The sequence below is a fragment of the Caretta caretta genome, chromosome 18, assembly GCF_965140235.1.
Source record: "Caretta caretta isolate rCarCar2 chromosome 18, rCarCar1.hap1, whole genome shotgun sequence".
Taxonomy (NCBI): domain Eukaryota; kingdom Metazoa; phylum Chordata; order Testudines; family Cheloniidae; genus Caretta; species Caretta caretta.
The window spans coordinates 19,954,083-19,973,694 of record NC_134223.1 but is presented as its reverse complement, the minus strand read 5'-3'; the positions used below and the strand labels follow the sequence as shown (position 1 = coordinate 19,973,694).

General features: G+C 47.0%; 2 protein-coding genes and 1 long non-coding RNA gene across 8 annotated transcripts in view; 1 reads left to right on the top strand and 2 right to left on the bottom strand.

Annotated features, from left to right (window-relative positions):
• The window catches only part of ARHGEF16 (Rho guanine nucleotide exchange factor 16), a 36,641-nt gene extending 33,836 nt beyond the window's left edge, over positions 1–2,805 (bottom strand). The window contains exon 1 of the mRNA XM_075121185.1: positions 2,778–2,805. Within this exon, the coding sequence (XP_074977286.1) occupies positions 2,778–2,793 (16 nt within the window). The 5' untranslated portion in view covers positions 2,794–2,805. The remainder of the gene's footprint in view (positions 1–2,777) is intronic.
• LOC125624309 (uncharacterized) lies at positions 1,903–11,706 on the top strand. Of its 2 annotated transcripts, XR_007353269.2 has the most exons (4): positions 1,903–2,012; positions 3,708–3,834; positions 6,009–6,072; positions 10,147–11,706. It is a non-coding gene; the product is annotated as an uncharacterized LOC125624309 (long non-coding RNA). The 2 variants fall into 2 exon arrangements; XR_007353270.2 differs by lacking the exon at positions 6,009–6,072.
• PRDM16 (PR/SET domain 16) overlaps positions 11,355–19,612 on the bottom strand; it is a 440,044-nt gene continuing 431,786 nt past the window's right edge. For 4 of the 5 annotated variants that reach the window (XM_048824857.2, XM_048824858.2, XM_075121183.1 and 1 more), the window contains one exon: positions 11,355–18,409. In XM_048824857.2, coding sequence (XP_048680814.1) covers positions 18,275–18,409 — 135 coding nt within the window. In that variant the 3' untranslated portion in view covers positions 11,355–18,274. The remainder of the gene's footprint in view (positions 18,410–19,612) is intronic. The other variant, XM_048824859.2, reaches the window with a different exon arrangement.

Here is a 19,612-nt window from a genome sequence, read left to right as displayed (position 1 = left end):
GGACTGTCCCATTCTCCAGCGCCTGGTTTGCAGAGCCAGTCTCCACCCCTGGATGGGAGCATTGCCTTCTGGCAGGGCTGGGAACGGGTAAGCGAGATGGGCAGTTCTTTAAAGAAATCAATCACACCCACCAACTCTGGGTTAGCAACGGACCTGGCTCTCACCTCCACTCTGCTTTCAGTTCCCAGTGGTGGCAGAAGTAACCTCGTGGCCTCTGGGGGACTCCCAGCTCTGCAATATGCACCTGTTTAATGGCTTCTGTAGACGTAACTGGGCTCTTCACTCCAGAAGGAATTAGTCTCCAATAGCAGTTTGGACTCACTGCTTGGAGCTCCTTGAGGCCCCAACAGCGTTTCCCTGGCCACACAACATCCCTGAGGGGTGGGGGAGCCTTGCAGTAGCAATCTTAGAGATGGGGCGGTGAGGCACAGAGATGTTGGAGGATTTGCCCAAGTGCACACGCCATGCCAGTGACACAACCCACCAGCTACAAGTTGCAACATTTGTATTAACAACAACCACCAAAAGCACAGAGACACACCTGGGGCTTGTCTACACACAAGCTGGACTGTTTCAACTTTACCAGAGAGTCAGGAGAGCATGGCCACCCAATTATAGCTACTGCCAAACAGGAAAGGGAGCAGAACACCAACAGAACTGCATCCATAACAGAGGTTGGACCAGCATAACTTCTCTAGAAAAAATAAATCTCCCATTCCTAACCACAATAGTTCTACTGGTATAAAAACCCACGTATAGGCCAGGCGTTCCCTTCCATATATGCTGCTGAAATGGCTAGATACCAAATCCCACTGCATCCTGAACAATTAACTGAAGCTCTCTCAAATTAGTCATCACCAGTGGAGCTCAGTAGATGTCCCAGGAAGGGAGTCAAGAGATCAAACTAACACCTTAATCTAGACTCCCATTGCATCTCTCCAGGCTGCAGTTCCCAGAGGTCAAGAAACAGGCCACTCTGAGAATGGGAGATTGTTAAAGCCTTTACTGAGCAGAGTTCTGCAAAAATCTGAGCTGATGCACTCTACAAAAACACAACCATAAAAAACACCCAAAGAGCTTTGCTAAAGATTTTAGCACATGGTTTTCTAGCCATTCCCCTACCCTCTCCCAGTTTTGTGGCTGCAAATAAGGAAGGACGGGCTTCCAAGTTTGATGCAGAGTCTTCACGTGGGGATGCAGTGGTGATATCAAAACATGGTCAAATGGTCAAATCAAAACATGACAGCATGGGAGAACTGCTGGCGATCTTTAGTCATCAGCTACCCCAAATAGCTACACCATCAGGCTGTCATGAAAGCTCACTATCCCAGTTCTCAGTGCCCATGACTCAGGTGTCTCAGAGCAAATACTGGGTATGAACCACAAGGTGAAGTGAAAAGATCGTAATAATCCCTCGCTCTTATAGAGCACTTTTCATCCACATCTCCCTTTAAAATGCCAGTATTGTTATCTCCATTTTAGAGATGGGGACACTGAGGCACATGGGGACTTGCCTAAGGTCACCCAGCAAACCGGTGGCAGAACCAAGAATCAAATGCAGGTCTCCCGCATCCCAGGGCGATGCACTGTCCGCTGGCAGGGGCGCCCGGGGCCTTTTCCCTCACGGTAGGCACAACAGAGCCACCCTCGCTCCACGGGGTCACAGCCTGGGGGGGCTGCTGGGCCAACTAAGAGGGAGTGGGGCTGAGCCGCTGCAAGCCAGGTCACAATGCCACTTGGCTTGGGGGCCCTCTCTCATGGGGGTGCCAAGGCAAACTGCCCCTTCCCCCGCCCTGCCAAGAAGCCGCACCCGGGGGCGGGCAGCAGGGCTCCGTGCCACCCAGCCCCGAGACCGCGGGAGGCGGCGGGCGGCTCCTCTCTGCAAAGCATCGCTGGGGCCGGGCTCAGCCGCAGGGGAGCCAGAGGCGCCGGGCGGCCGGAGGTCCCAGCCCCGCAGAGCCCCGCGCCGGCTGGCGGGTCTCGCCCCAAACATCCAGCAGGAGGAAGCCGAGGTGCCGTCCCCGCCCCGGGCCGCCCGCCTCGCCCGGAGCCCGGGCCAGCGGCCAGACCCCGGGGGGGAAGGGGGCGCCCTCGGGGCCCGGGCTGCGGGGGGGGGGGCGGCTCTGCAGAGGCGCCGGGGCAGCACATGGGGGCGTGCGCGGGGGGGGGGTCCCGTGTTCGCGGCTCGGGACCTGCAGCCGGGCCGGGGAAGGGCACAGGGCGCCCCGCGAGGGAAGCGGCGGAGGAAGCCGGACCCCGCAGAGCGGCGCCCCCCTCTCCTACCTGTGCGGCCGGCGAGCGGGACTCAGCTGCGGCCGGGAGCCTCCAGCGCCGCCCCGCCGCCGGGCAGGTGCGTGTCCCGGGCCCCGCTCCGCCGGCCGCAGACTGAGGCGGCGAGAGGCGCCCGCCCCGCGGAGCCCCACCCCTGCCCGGCCCGCCCAGGCAGCCACCTGGCCGCAGCCCGGCTGCTCTTTGGGATTGCCCTGGCCAGGGGTCCCGCTGCAGCCGGGGTCCGTCCTAGACCGGGGGGGGGCAAACGTCCCGGCCCCAGGGCCACGTCTGGCTCTGGGAATGGGCTGGCGGGCCATGAATGCTCATGCAAGGGGGGGGGCTGGGGTGCGGGCTCTGGGGTGAGGCCAGAAATGAGGAGTTCAGGGTGCAGGTGGGGGCTGCAGCTGGGGGTAGGGCTGTGGGGTGGAGTTGGGGGTGCAGGAGGGTGCTTTTCAGAGGGCAGGAGGGAGATCCGGGGTGGGGTGCAGACTCCAGGCAGCGCTTACCCCGAGCAGTAGGCATGTCCCCTCTCTGGCTCTTATGGGGAGGCCTGGCCAGGCGGCTTTACACACTGCCCTGTCTGCAGGCGAGGGCCCTGTAGCTCCCATTGGTCGTGGTTCCTGGCCAATGGGAGCTGCGGGGGTGACACTTGGGGCGGGGGCAGCATGTGGAGCCCCCTGGCTGTCCCTATGTGTAGGAGACGGAGGACGGACATGCCACTGCTTCTGGGAGCCACGCAGAGCAGGGCAAGGCCCTGACCCTGCTCCCTGGCTGGAGCTCAAGGGCCGGATTAAAACATCTGCGAACTTGCTGAGAGTGCAATGCAGCCCATCATGCAGATCATTAATGAAGATGTTGAACAAAACTGGCCCCAGGACTGACCCCAGGGGCACTGCGCTTGACAGTGCCTGCTAACTAGCCATCGAGCCATTGATCACTACCCGTTGAGCTGGATGATCTAGCCAGCTTTCTATCCACCTTATAGTCCATTCATAGCCCATACTTTAACTTGCTGGCAAGAATACTGGACCCCTGGGGTGCTACCGAAAGGGAGATGAGCTGGGGATGGAGGCCGAGGGGTTGGCAGAGCTGGAGGCTGGCGAACGTAGCCAGCACTGCTGGACACCAGAGAATCTCAGCTTTAGGTTTGTTTGGGTTTTTTTTTTTTCTCCCCAAAGTAACTCTCTCTCTCTCTCACTCTCACGGTGGCTGAAAAAAGCCAGAAAAGGTGAAGTGAAAAGCCCTGAAAGCTCAGAAACCGGAAGGCAAAGACAGACCCCAAATGTATTACAAAAAAAAAACCTCATGATTTTTAAGCCAATCTTGTGATTTTTGAGTGGCTGGAGTTTACTCTACAGTTTACACTTGGCAGTACTGTATCCATAAAACAAGCCTCTTACACCAGCACTTGCCTTCTCTGTCTACCTCCCCAACAGGGCGGCAGTGTACTGAAGGGGGGCCCTGTCTTGCCCCAAGAACATGCTGAAGAGCAAAGAGCTCACTAAAGAAGTTCAGCAATTTGTTTTTAAAGTATGATTTTGGAAGAAATTCCAGCAAAATCAGGTAAGCCACTTGTGAGTGCGGGGGAGGACACAGCCTTGCCCCTTGTGGACATAAAGGCAGCAGCTCTGCCCTGGGTTGGGCTATTTAAAAATTGGGTCCGTCTTCGGGCTTCAGATGTCAATGGTGTGTGATATTAAATCAAGGTTTGCTCTCCTCGCTAGCAGCTGTCGTGTAGGGTACTCTATGTGCCCGATTCCCAGGGCCCAGCAGTGCCATCATCTGCCCGTGTGCTCATGAGTGTAAATCATTAGCACTGCTAGGAAGGAATGGAGAATTCCCATCTGGGTGCAGTGAGGCCCTGCTTTGCAAGGATCTGAAGGACAAAGCTAGGCACGGGGCAGGGGAGTATCAGGTTCCAGTGAGTTTTGTCTCCAGGCAGAGCAGTGTGGCTATATTCCCGGGCAGAAAGCGGGAGCTGTGTAAGGCTGCCCTCTGCTGTTCCAAGGGTTGTATTGCAGAGATTTCAGGAGACCACAGGTGCTGCATATTTAGGCGGTCAGACCAATTTTATTACAGTGGAACAGATGCTTGGCTTCCCCAGGGCGTGGGATAAAGTTCTTGGTGAACCTACCTGGGGGCCTTGCTCCTTACAGACAGGTTAACCTGAAGCATGGGAGTAGGCCCGTGGACTCCTTGTCTGTGTGTTTGTCTGCTCGGGCTCCTAGTCTGGAGTAAAATAGGACAAATGGCTCATTACAGTCACATGTCTGTGCATGTCCGCACAGGCACATGTGGTATAATACACTCCTCCCCGGGCTGGAGGCATGCCGTTATTTCCAACACTTCACTACGGTGAAATCGCAGCAAGTTGAGTGCACTGGGTTGCCTCCCAGCTAGATTAATGGAGCAGCTGCTTTGCTGGCTAGAACCTTTTGCTGAGAAGAGCTGTATTTGTATATTTCAAGGTAGCCAATATCCTCGTATGAGACCCTAAGAACATGTTAGTGTGGATAAATAAATAGGCAGAAAAGGTTTCTTTGGGGGCCGGTTGGACCCCCAGTGATTTCAATGGGACTCAATGCACATGCAGGGATCTGCACTAGCTAAACCTCATGCAGAATTTGGGCTTATCTGGTACCAGGTAACTGGGGTTCAGGGAACTAGGACTAAGGGGGACAAGTGGTCAGGAACTGATTCCATGAAACATTAATCTGGCGTTAACATTTCCTGCTTGGGATCCCTTGGTGGCCTTGAAGCTAATCTTTAATAATTTCTCATGGCAGTGTCCCACATGCAAACACTTTCCAGAAGGCTGCGCCCGCTATATGTGCCCGCTTTAATTTTAGCACGAGCTAGTCAAGGGGCCCACTGTGTGAGCTAGCAAACCACACACACACTCTCTCTCTCTCTCTCCTGTTGGATAACTGTGCTCAACTAGGCACAGGGTAGAATGCCTTCCTCCCCACCAGAGATGCTGCAGGAATAGTGCAGCTGCATGCCCGTATGCTCAACATGGGCAGCCCCATGCCCAGCTCTCCCTTCCCCTGCTAGGGCAGGAATAATCTGTAAGGGGGTTTGGATACCGGAAAGTGAATTAACACGCAGGCCGTGCCCAGGAACTTGTCCGTGTAGCGTGCACATTAATCCTACTTGGGACTCCTGACACACAGGATCCAAAGCATCTTCCCTACAAGATTTTTGCAGTGATGTAAGGGAAAGGCCAGGGCTGGGGAAAGAGGGGGCTTTCCATCCCTCTGCATCAGCCCCTCATTGGCCAGGTAGAGCCAGGTAGTTACAGAGGGCCTGAAGGGGGTGGGGGGGGGCATGGTGAAAAATGAAGTGGGGAGCTGGCAGGGCTCAGTGAGCCTGTCTGGGGAAGGGAGTTGTCAATATTATCAAGTTTTCTGCTACCGTTGGATCCCTCAGTCTCTGTGGTGTGTGCTGAATGACTGTGCTCTCCCTTCTCCATAGTTTGCTGTATTTTATATTTCTGGCTCCTGGTGGATGGCCCAAAATATTTATAAACTGTCATAATGGATCGTGCCTGGGCACCCTCCAGCAGTAGGCTGTACCACGACAGGGACTCTTGCCTCAGTTTCCCCTTTCTTCCACCCAGGAAGGAACAGTTTCTCAGTGTCTGATAAAAGTCCATCTCTGGGCATAATTTATTCCTTCCCACCAGTGCAGCAATTCCTCAAAAGCTTTGTAGTAAAACCATTCTCCATTTCTCACAGCAAACATCTCAAGACACAGCGGGTCTCCATTCCCCTCTCCAGGGACATCACCACCAAATCCCAGGTTTGTCCCCTTCTCCCCTCTGTCCCCCCACCCTTCACTCCAGTCTCTGCCCGGAAGGTTCCCTGCAGTGCTTCACTCCTCCAGGCCTCCCTACCTGTGAGTCCTGCTCCTGCTCAGTAGGATCCACTCTCCCAAGCAGCCCTCTCACTTCCAGGCTCAGCTTCCCCTAAGCAATGTGGATCCTCCACTTTTTCCCAGAGGCCGTTGCCCAAGGCATCTGGTCAGCCGGGGTCCCCAGCTTTGAACAGTTCTCACCAACAGGCCTGTTTCAGCTCCCATTCAAACTCAGCTCTCTCACCACTCTCCCGTAAGCAGCTCCTGTCAGCTCTTCCTGGTTGCTTCTGGTCTCTTCCCTGAGTCTCAGGCAGCTCTCACCCACCCCTGTGGGTCTGATTCCCACAGTCTCCCTCCCTCTCAAGCCAGCTGCCCTCTCTGAGGCCTCCTTTGGGAGTTAACTGACCAGTCACAGGTGCTCAGCCTCGTCCTTCTTAAAAGGCCACTGTTGCCCTGGAGCTCTGCCTCTGATCAGGGTCATCTTATAATCGCAGCGAGGGGCAAAGAGAAAATTCTGAGGTTCTGTGGAGTAAATGAAGAATTTACTTCCTTGTCACACAAATGAAGAATTCAGATGCCTTCTCCAGAGCAGAAGGAGAGACTGAAATGTAATGATAAACCGCTCCCTAGTGGCACACAGTGATATAGCTATGGGCTGGCTGGCTGGGACGAATCCCCCGCTTCACATGGAGGCACGTTTTGCACAGCAGCACCCTGGCTTGTGTGCACCCAGCGGAGGCCTTGCCGATGCTGGGAATCGTGGGCTCTTCTTCCAGCCCTAGTCCAGCCACACTAGTGCTGGCCATGGCCCAGTCACTGTTGCAGGTTGGGTACGGTGGGTTTTCTCACCTTGTCGTGATACTCCAGGGCTAGGGCTGTTGCTAGCACTAGTCAGAAGTAGATAATGGGTACACGTGTCTAGTGGGAGTGCACCCTTGAAACCAGCACTGATCTAACTGCAGTTTCACTCTAAGTCCGAGAGAGAACCTTCCAGTCCAGCAGGATCAGGTCCTGTTTCTCCAGGGACGTGCGTCACTAGAGCTTCAAGGTGCCTGCCAGAAATGAAAAACAAGCTTGGAACCGTACTCATTTCCAAGCCTTGGTTCTGCTCCTTTTCCCCCCATACCTTCCTTCTGGGCCATCCGAACAGCACCGTCCCTGTCTATATAACTGTTGTATCGCAAGCCTCTCACTAAACCACACTGACACTGAGGAAGAGCTCTGTGAAGATCGGACGCTTGTTTTTCTCCCAAACAGAAGTTGGTCCAATAAAAGGTACGATCTCACTACCTTGTCTCTTTAATATCCAGGAACGGACACTGCTATAGCAACACTTCAAATGCTAAAACCCAGTTACACTTTCCAAGTGCAGTCATCTGTCACTGGTTTCTCAGCATTTTCTGCGCCTTTCTTCACATCTGAGCTGATCGGCCTGCATTATATAAGAACTGAGCTGCATTTTCACCCCAAACTTGTTCCCAACACTTATCGGGAGCCAGTTTTTGTTCAAAAACTTAAACCTTTAAAAAAACAAACAAACCCCAAATCTCCATGCTTCTCCTTTTGCTGGGAGAAAGAAATCCTGAGATCTGAGGATAAACTCCAGTTCCTACACTGTCGAGATGTGGGACATTTGCATTAGCATTTCCAGCATGGGTCACCTCAGCATACAGGTTTCAGGATCTTTAGAAGTTCCCCCCCATCACTTGTTACTGACATCGATAATCTGGGGGTCTTGGCTCTGCTGTCCGTGGGCACAAGCTGATGTAATAAGGGGCATTTTCTTTGCCTTTGAGGATGGCACTGCGATGGAATTTGATGTGGGCGTTATTGTACCCACAACAATTGAGCTTTTCATTGCAGATCTTTTCCTTCATTATTTTCCTGACCTATTACGTAGCGCCAGTGTTCATATGGGCATCTTCCCTCGCTGGGCTCTCTCCAGGAAATCTTTTTGCAGTGACCTTAACATGATACAGGGAGCTATTAGCAAGGCTGTTGGCAGAAACTTTGTCTTCACTCTGTTTGGTGATGGTGGTTGGGGGCAGGGAGATGGCTGAACAGGGCACATCTGCTCACATTTCTAAGGCTGGCTCTCCAAGCGATCTCTCTACCAGTAGAAGAGCTATGATGCTGGCATCCAGAACCATTGTTGCCAAAGGTCAAAGCAAGGAGGAGGCTAGATCAAGCTATCCATGGGGTTAGCGGGATCAAGGTGTTGATTAGAACTTGTGTTGCTTAAAAAAATACTTTTAGAAATAAGCCCAATCCAGATCCCTTGCATTGAAGAGCCTAGAGTGCGGAAATATTCCGATCCAGAACCAAATTTTGCAGCTGGCTCCCTTCTTTGCACTGAGCCAAACCAAAAGCACAGCTCCAACCATCCCAAACTTCAGAAGGGTTTGGCTTACCCTTCAGGCATTGTGGCTCAGCCCAGGCCTAATTATTCCTATATTTAATTTCTGCACTTGAACTAACACAAGAGAAGTTGTTTCCATAGTATTTCCAGTCCAGCCACAAGCAAGAAGGGGCCAGAAAACTCACAAGACAGAGTGCCCCTTTGATGGACTTCAGATAGTTTGAAGAAGTTCTGACACCTTTAGAAATTCTCCCATCACACTAACAGTTGGCAAACGAAAGTATCAATTCCTGGGCTAGGTCAGCGATGGAAAGTAGGTGACAGCTAGCACTCTAGTGAATAAGTGGGACTGTAGATTTAGTGACAATTCCAGCCCACACAGTTATATTCGCATCTTGCGATCCAAGAGTGAAAAGCAGCCCGTGTAGAGACCAGCATGCAGCCCCACTTGGGCCACTTAAGCCCTATTCTGAGAGCCTAAGTGGTACATGGGCTTTGTGCTGGCTCCCTGCATGAGGGAGGCCTAAAGAACCCAGATCCCCATTGTTACCTGTCAGCAATGGTACCAGCTACCAACCGGCACCAGCTGGCCCAGTTGCAGCAGACATGCCAAGGATCAAATGAGTGTAACGTGCTGGTTGTCTCCACAGCAGGGTGTAGGCACCCTGGAGCAGGCAGGTGTGAGAGACGCTGGTGCTTTCACTCCTGCGGATAAGTGGAGGATTGCAGTCCAGCATCTTTCACCAACACTAGATTCACTCAGAAAGGGTAAAAAGAAAATATTATCCTCGTTTCCCAGAGGGAACCTGAAGCATGGGGAGATTAAGGTCCCAACGGAGTAAAGCACTTGTGACCCCAGAGATACTACTCGTGTTTACAGCAAGGGCACATGTTTAACTGCCCCGCTGAATTGCAAGTCTAAGAGACTGGCCTAGAGTCATGCTGGAATTTAACCCAGATCTCTGAATCACAAGACCATCCTTCCTCTAATCTTCCTGACCCTCGCCCTCGCTTTTGGAAGTCACCCCTCATTTGTAGACAAATATACATATAACTGCATACCTGTCTACCATGCTTCCTCCCACCTTTTATCTGCCTTGTCTGATTCGATTGTAAGTTGTTTGGGGTGGGTGCAGCCTCTTACTCTGTGGACATTCAGTGTCTAGCACAGTGGGGCTCTGATCTACGCTGGGCCTTTAGGTACTGTGATAAAAATAATAATAATAATAAAATCCTCCTATGCACTTCAAATATTGATCTCAAATCCCTTGATTGCATCATTTAATTTATTATGTTTTGTATGTTAAAGAAAATAAGGTTATCAACACAGAACTGAGGTACAGCAAGTCAGCAAAACCTGACCCTGCTCAGCAATACTGTATGGATCCACCCCACAGCTGATAACACGCATTTTGCTGGGAACAGATCTTTCCTTGACCTTCATTTTTTCCTCCCCTGTTGATTTTTTTCCCCTCCCTAAAAATGGAGCCTTTTTCTTGCTAGTTTATGGTGAGACTCAAATGCTTTCTGGACGACAAAGTCCACTTGTCAGCAATATTCTCTTAAATGTCTCTGTTCTCTCTCTACAGCCTGCCTGACAATCACTCTATTATTGGAGCTTTCTTATCCAATAGATTTCTTTTTTTTTTACTCCCCTCCAGGGCTAATAAGGAGAGAGGTTGCCAGCCGCCACAGAGATGCCGAGGATTTCAACTCCGAGTTCGGCTGAGACTGAAACCCTTATATGGCAAACTCCGGGAAAGTGCTATTATGTTGTATGCTGGATACTGTCATTTGAGCACTATGAATTACTTTTTGAAGCATGGCCCATTCATCAGTTTTGTAATGCACATTGTTAGTTCAAAGACCCTGCTTTCAAGTCATTTTTGCTCCCAGCGCCCCCGCTGAAACATCTGACCGCCATCTCTAGATATTTCACTAACTCTTTGCTCATCGTGTTGAAGGGAAAATATTTGCCATGTATTTTAATTCCTCCCTCTTATAATGTATGAGACTCACCTGCCACTAAGGATTTTCTGCTAAGCAAGAGGCACTCCTGTTAGCCAATGCTACTGGGTACTCAAACGTCAAACTGTCTCTTCTTGACCTGGGAAGAACTACTCAGGAGGGTTAGGGCATCAGGAACCTAATTTACCTTAGTTGTCTTCTCCAAAACATCCAGAAGTTCTGCTTAAAAGATCTCTTGCTGCATTTCAGATGTGGCCATGTAAAGGTTATGCTCATTAAGGTAATTCTACCATATTTATTTACAATGCAAATGTCCTGCCAACTTGGGGTAGGCCCTGTTCACGTCGTCACCACAGGTGCTTCACTACTGAAATGTGAGTTCATGCCATTTGTGCTCTGTCACACAGAGTTGCTTAGACTCGTCCTCATCCTTAGAGCAGTCCTCGTTGGCCTTCTCTGAAGAAATACTGCCAGCACTTTAGAGTTCCTCTTGCCATTGGAGAACCCCTCCTGGGTCTCTAGGTCCATGTGATGTGTAACTTACAGTGGAGAAAAGAATTGACTGGCCTAACTCTGTGTTAGAAGACAGCAACAACAATGGAGTGGGTGGGTGGAGGGAATCCAAGATGCTGTTTGCCACAATTGAGACTACGAAAAAGTCCCAAACCCAAACTTTTACATACCCATCTTTCCCCATGCCTTAAACCAAACAGCCATAATAGGCCCCATCCCTTAAACAAACCTGTATTCCCACGGAAATTCATGGGGCTGCTGGTGAGTCTGTTAGGCCCAAACATCTTTATTATCATTTCTCTACTGTCAAAATGAAAATGCTGGACCACTTTCAGGCATCACTTTGTGGTACTTTGTCTTGTGCCAAGAAAGTTCGCAGGGCCATTGCTTAGAAAAGCACACAGGTTTATTGCATATCAATCTCATGTATAAATTCATTGTAGCATTGGAAAGATTACATTTGGTATACATTCCTATTCTACAGCATTAACCTCAAAATCAGCTTTCCTATTCATTATTTTAAAGGTCTTTCTCTACACAAATACATTTGCCTTTTATCACAAGCATCAAAATGAAATTTGTAAAATCGCTTTTTTTTAATTATTTTCTACACTTCATATCTTTTATTTCATTATGCTCCCAACACAGCGATTTCATATTAATTAATAACTGCCACCTCTTTTTTTTTCTTCCTTGGCAGTTCAAGGCTCCTAGCCTTGGACGCAAAACCTAATCACATATACAGTAAGTGCATCTACAGAATTTTTTTTCTTTTTGATAAAAATTTCACAAACAGACACAATAATGACTGCTAAACACAAGTCATGCACAGTTTACTTATAAACATAACAGAAGCAATATACAATCAAGAATGATATGGAACAAGCACCATCCTCTTTCTCAATGTTTTTTAAACATTATATGAAAACCAGACATTTACAATTGATTTTTTTTTAAAAAAACAAAACACTATACAGTTCTAAAGGAAAAAAACAAACAAACCCTAAATCAAATCTGTATTGTAACAATGGGAGAAGGAATGACATAGGATGCACAGATTTATGATTTTTGCAAGCATAATATATATATGTTTTAAATTACATCTTCTGCAGGCTGAAAATGACATCAGGGCAAAACATCTCTTACTTTTGAAGAGAGTAATGAGAACGTAAAATACATTGAGAAATATTTTCAGAATTACTTTGTTCACACGTGAATTGCACATTTGGAAATCAAAGCTGCCTTTTTTTTTTCCTCTCTCTTTTTCGTTCTTTTCCAAAAGTGGTAATAAGAATCAATGACAGAATAAAGAAAAAATATTGGAATAATGCAATAACATTTTAATCACAGTATCACTCAACACTACAGAGAAACAGTTTCATGGCTTTAAACACTACTGACCATCAACTAGGAGCAGAGCTTTTGCCCTCATGTTACCAACGCAAATCTGAGCAGATTGTTTCACTCCCTGCTTGTTTTTAAACAGGCAGCAAAGTGCAGGTTCCTACACCATGATGCTTCCCCCCCCATCCCCACCACACACACACACGCACACACACACACACACACAAAATACAGCACGTAAAAATTGAATGTAAGTCAGTAGATTGAAATAGGCTGGAGGGGTGAGAGGGGGCTTACAGTCCAGTGCTTTGATGCTTAGAGTCTAAACATGTTAATATGTCATTGTGCAAGTGCTTTTATAAATGCTTCGTATGAAATGAAAAAGAGAAGCAGTTTTCAATAACTATTGAATTTCTAAGTGCTGATTTTGGGGAAATCGAGAGGCTCCACTAATCGTTTTGAGCAAGAAGAAAATCGTAACTTTGTTTTTTGTCCTGGAATGTAGTATAGCATTTCAGCTCATGTTTTGTTCTTAACCCTTTCGGTTTGGTTTGCTGCTAGCATGCTGCTCTGCCGGCTGGGCTCTGATCATCCAGTGACGTAATGGCATGTCGGACCCAGCTGGTATGTTCAGCAACACAGTAGATGCCTTCTGTAAGGAGGCACCAGCAGCCCAGCAAGTGTCTTCAACAGGAACATGCCTGGTATGTCTAACAGCAAATCTGGTGCATTCTACCTGGACATACCTGGATCTTCCAAAAACAAAACAAGTGCAATCTACCTGGATGGACCTGGCACATTCCGTCGCACAGCAGTTGCATTGCACCTTGTATCTGCCGAGTGATTCATATCGTTATTTTGAATGCTGGTATCTGAGTGAGCAATAGAAAGGAGTAGCAGAAATTTTTTTTTTTTTTTGCTTTTATAATTAGCTCATATATAAAATTTCTAAATAAAGTAGCAATCAGTAGAAGGAAGGGTCCCTCCGTCTTACAGTTTTATTTCAGCAGTACTGAACAGTTTGGCATAGCCAGAGGCTGCTAATAGCCTCCTTGGATCCACCTAGTGATTTGAACAATAACACAGCAGGTCCCATTTCTCACCTCCCACTAGTTATGGCAATATGGCTACCTGCTGCAGACATGAAAACAGGTAAAATAAATAGCCCCCATCCAACAAAATTCTTAGTTATAATCACCTCTTGGATGGTACCCTTGATTTCAAACAATTACCAGGCCTTATGGAAATCACTCTAACTCCACCCCTTGATGTACCACATCAACAGCATTGGTTCCTGAGCATAATATGTTAGTGGTGTAGGGTGTACATGAGCTACACGGCTGCAGCAGAGGCCCCAGATCCTTCCCCTGGCTAGTTCTGAAGGAGAGTCTAAGTTCTGATTGTGGGATCTTTCTTGCCTCTATTTATTCTTGACATAAGCAAGTCTCAGGAAACATCCTTCAAAATAAGCGATTGTTTTTTTGTTAAAGCCCCAAAAACATTAGCTACAAATCGCAACGTTTTGAGTGCAATTAAAGAAGGGGCTAAGGGATAAACATAAATTGGATTCGGCATTGTATTTGCTTATCTTGCTTGGAAAAAATCTTAAAATGTGTAGCCAGTGCTGGTTTAGAGAAGTCTGGATACTTAAATTGACAGAGACCAGCTAGAAGAAAAGGAAGGAAACAAAGTGTGGTCTTTTTTGTTTTTTAAATAACAGGAAACATAAAAAAATCATTTTATGATTTAAAAAAAATTTAATCTTCTTAATATAGGGCTAGACTGTGTCACCCTTACTCACGGTGATTGGTAACGTACTACTCAAAGAGCCCTGTTCAAATCAGTGAGCTACTCAGCCCCAGAAATGGTGGCACACCCTGGTCCCTAGAAGGTAAACAGATATTGCTCATTGTCAGGCACAATTAAGAGCTTTTAACACATTGTTCTTTTGAAGAAACAATGCAAGAAATAACAGGGCAGTGTCCACAGACTGGAGGGAAGTCAAAAAAGCCTTTACAACATTTCTGTTTCTAAGATCTTTGCCTATGGTTTGGAGATGAGGTCACCATGGCAAGTTATCCCTATATATGGAGAAGCAAGGCTGACCCCTCTTCAAAAACCCATGCCATCTACTTACAGACAAAACTTAGGATCGGACCTTGCAAATACCTACTTCTGCTCTTAGAGCTTGATCTTGCAAGATGCAGAGCACTCTTGTCCCGATCCAGAAAGAGACATTAGCATGTGCTTAACTTTAAGCATGTAGTAGTCCCATTGACTTCAAAGCACAGACTTACCCGTTTTAACTGAATAGGGACAGACGTGCTCCTATGCTTAAGGTTAAGAATGTGCTTAAGTGCTTGCTGTGGGGAGTACTATGTGGTAAGCACGGCCGGTGATAGTGTTGATGGGAGTGGGCCTCTGAGCCTTAATCCTGCAAACACATACATAGTCCCATTGATTTACTTTAAAACTACACATGTTTGCAGGATGAAACTTCACCTTGCAGGTTCTTCTGGGGTATGTTTGTTTCTCGAAAGAGTGAATATTTATAGTGATATAATATTGCTGACAACCTCGCTATATACTGTACCATTTTATTTTTAGAAGAGCCACCTTTTAGTTTTGGAAATTATACCAGTTACTTTTGTAAATGGCTACAAATGCCAACTGAATCAGTAAAAAGAAAAGGAGGACTTGTGGCACCTTAGAGACTAACCAATTTATTTGAGCATAAGTTTTCGTGAGCTACAGCTCACTTCATCGGATGCATTCCGATGTATGTAGCTCACGAAAGCTTATGCTCAAATACATTGGTTAGTCTCTAAGGTGCCACAAGTCCTCCTTTTCTTTTTGCGAATACAGACTAACACGGCTGCTACTCTGAAAACTGAATCAGTGTTATCCTGCAGCTACACTGCTCAATTTGTATTTCAGGTATTTACAAGGCATAGATTGCTTATAGGTAACAAAAATTATACTGATGGGATTTTGTTTCAATTCCTTTATAAAAATAAGCACTGATCCCCCCCCCCCCCCGCCAATATGGCACATTTGCATTGCATGCCATCCTGGCTACAATATGGAATTTCACAGTTGTTTTTATTTACAGTTTTTGTTGCTTTATTTCTCTCTCTCTCTCTCTTTTTAAAAAGAAAAGGAGGACTTGTGACACCTTAGAGACTAAGCTGTAGCTCACGAAAGCTTATGCTCAAATAAATTGGTTAGTCTCTAAGGTGCCACAAGTCCTCCTTTTCTTTTTGCGAATACAGACTAACACGGCTGCTACTCTGAAATCTCTCTTTTTAGTTTGTTTCTTTTGTTTTTTATTAAGGGCATGTTGGAAGGGTTTTTCGTTTTGTTTTTGTTTTCTTGTGATATTTTTTCCAAACAATAAAAGAAATAAATAGAACACATCCTACATGCAAATGTAATTGAAACTCAAATTTAACAAAACATGATTGTCGGGAAAAGCGGCAGCAAGAATAGCAGGATTATTTAGGGTCATTTGGCACATAAAAAAATCTACTCCCTGGTTATCAATCATACAACATACAACCTTAATTACACAATTTTGGTCCTTCACTAGATACTTATATTAACATTATTTCTTCACAATAATGATATCCAATGCAAAAAATACTGTTAAGGAAGAAATAAAATAAGAAAAGAATTAGAAAAAAAATTACAAGTTATATACAGATTAAGGTAAATTCCATTAGGAAAAAAAAACAATTATTTTATTATTTTAAATTGGCCCCTATGGGAATAATTTAAAGCCCAAGTGAATGGCAAGTACTGTAATGTTAGCATAGGCAGACGTGCCAGGGAAAGGAATGTTCCGTCTGACTCTTAGAGACTGGTTTCTTTTGACATTGTCAGTTCTTGGGCTACACTTAGTCAAGAGCTTTGTGCAAACATTTGAAACCGGGGAGGGTATAGATCACTGTTGGATTCAGAGCCTTCAGCGCATATACATGGTGACTTGGAGAAACTAGCAGGAGGGATGTCGTCTTTCCCTGGGTGAACTATGGAGAATTATTTGATGTTGCTGATTATCCTTTCATTCCCTCTACCCCAGTGGCAAAGAGAGGTGCAGCCCCAGGGGCCAGCTGAGTCCTGTGGCTGACCTTCTCTGGAATATGAGGTGTGGCCCATCAGGACTGCAAATCCCAGCATACAATGCACCACTGTAATCTGAGCAATTGCTTCCAGATGGAGCATTGCATGCTGGAACCTCCTCTACTGCCATGATCTGCATCTTCATATTCAACAGCAGAGCAGCTGCAGTCTGTTCCCGCACAAATAAACTAGGGGCCCAATCTCGCAAACACTTACTAGTAGATGTGTTTACTACTGTGAGAAGTTTCTCTGAAGTCAGCTAATGACCCAATTCTGCAAACACTGACTACTAGGTGTAGCACTTACTACAAGTGGTACACCCAGCTTTAAGTGTTTCGAGCCTGGTCCAAAGTCCATTGAAGTCGGCGGAAAAACTGCTAGAGTCAGGCTTTTACAGAATTGGGTCCTTAGAGCATCTGGAGGCTCCTAGGTGAGTTGCTGATGCAGCATTCAGATGGGCAAGTTTGTAGCACCCCTGATTCAACTTAAAGTCACTTGGTGGCAGGCACCTGTCTTACCTTTAGGCAATCCTGATTCTGTAACACCATATCTAGGCATTTCTCAGCACACACATTACAAATGTCAGAGTAGCCAATGTTATTCTTTGTAATATTTCTAACCCCTTTCAGAATTATGTTCAGGTTTAGCTTTACCTATAAAAATCACAGCTAGAACACCAGGTTGTTATTACAATGTAGAAATAGCACAAACTAATGTCACAGGATTTCTGGAGGCTGCTTTATGTCAGCAAAAGAGCTGAGACTTCAAAGCAATTTAAAATCATCCGTAAAAAATTGCAAGTAATTTTAGATCCAGAGAGAAAATATATTTCCTTAGCCACATGCTTGAGGAGTTGAGCTGCACTCATAAGGTTATTAAAAACAAGGATTTTTTTTTAGCCATATTATCAAAATTATGGGGTAAATGATGGCAGGGTACTTGGCATAAGCAACCACCAGCAAACCAACACAAGGGCACAGGGCAGAGGTTTCTCCCCCAACATTGAAGAGAGAGCATTTGAAAGACCCTCTGGGAGAGAAACTACACAGTAGCTTTCTAGGGTTGAGCTTACGGGGCATTGTCTATGTATTTGTGTGCATGTATGAGCAGCCCCAGCAACGCTCCTTCTGCACCAATTATTTGTGCTCTTGGCAGAAGCTAGCCCTGTTTGGACATTGCACGTCAGGGAGCATGGCTTCCCACAATAGCGACTCACAACAACACACTCTGCAGTGTAAAGATGAGTGCTGTTGTGGGGGGTGCAGAATTTCACGCTATTTCAAAGAGCCAAGTTAAGTAAAATGGGTCAAATTCACCATTCCTTGGTATAACGCTGGTGACTATATCAGAATTATACCAGGGATGGATCAGTCCTAGATCTCCCCCCCCCCCACCCCAGCCCCCTTATGACTGCTATTCAACTGAAGTGAATGTGGTGTGTGAGGGGGGCAAGGGGTCGAATGACTTCAAGTTTTAGTTTATAAGCAGAAACCAGCTGGCTCAGTTATAATGTCTTGTAACTGTAAAGGGACCAGTATTTGATTGCATCATTGCAATTCACTTATGGTTTACACTATTCTTAGAGATGGTGGAATCCTAGGGCTGCTTCAGGGCTATCCAGTTTGGAGAGTTTCTTTCTAACAAATTAGAAACCAACAACTGTGGATAGATACAAATTCGCGAATTGTAGGGTAGATGTGACAGGTTTATTCTCCCAGCCAAAAGCCCAGACGACTCCCTGCGGCCCTCTGATCCATCTTCTGCGTGCTAGAATTTCTGATAGGGCAGTCACAGCATCACCACCTCCTCACTCGGACCTTGAACCAGTGCCTTCTCGACCCGTCAGAGATGGTTGATGGGATTAAAGGTCCCCGACTCTGAGGCTGCTCCTGCCATGTTCAACCAAGCATCCAGATTATTCTGGGAAGAAGTGTGAAGGGGAGTGTTCTCAGAAAGGGACAGCATCATTGCATAAGCCTAAAGGAGGGGAAGAAGCAGAGGAAGGGGAATGGGTGAATACACTCTCCTGGGTCCTGGCATAATCCACATGAAGTATAGAGTCATTTAACGATTTACGTATCAGAAACTGGGGACAGTCAGTGCCATTCACTTTGGTGTGGGCTGGGAATCCTACCTGCCAATCAATACTTATGTTCACACATGAGGAAAACCCAAGGACCTTACCATAGAGTTTTACCAGGCAGCAGTGGGTTTAACTTGCTTCCTTCCTTGCACCTTGCACTTCATGACAAATGCTGACACTTGCATCTAGGCCCCTCTCCTAGAGGACATTACTTTTCCCACTGAACATATCCCGGGAGTTCTGGCCTTCTTTTTTCACATAGTTTTCAAAAGTGCATATGGAACAGTGTGCATTGCTGACTGAGTCGTGCCGATCCCCCCCACCTGGGCATGATAACTTTGCGGTACATCTGGGGAAGACAGGAGCTCATGCCTGTGAAACTTTGGCCTTCAGAAGTTATTGTTGACTCGTAAAAGGAGAAGTGTAAATGGGGGTTCAGATATATAAGACAAAAGTGACTCAGTGGAGATGAGCTTGTGCATGGCATGTTGTTTCATTTCCTGAGCATTTCCATTGTGTCTGGAGGGAGCTGGAGCGTGTGTGAAGTTGTGTATGTCCATTTGGCAGTGTAAGCATGGTGTGTGTTTGCAGGCATGACTGTGTGTGTTCACTGCAGCACTACCAGCCGACAAAGCCTAGTCCGTGAATGCACAGAGACCACGGCTTTCTGTAGAGTAATTTGGTTGCTTTGCTGCTACCCAGGCCTTCTTCTCCTCCACTTTTGTTTGTCTCATTCATTTTTTGCATCTTGTCACAACCCAGGTCCTGATCCTGCAAAGATTTATGAATGTGCTGAACTTTGCACATTGTGAGTTAAAATCTAGGGAATTACCCATGGTGTGTAACGTTAAGTACGTGTATAAATCTTTGCAGGCTAGGGGCCCTAGATTGGACGCTCTCTTTACTGCAGATGTCTGTACAGTGCTTAGCACACATGTAATAAATAACAGTAATAAAACTTCCCCAAAACTCCAAATACAACTTCCCCCTCCCCCAAAGGAAGCTCAAATTCAGATCCAGTTCTCAGTCTCACCATTGTATCTCATGCTCGTCTGTATGCGCTGCAGGGCGTTCTGCTTTATGGGTGTTTGCATGGT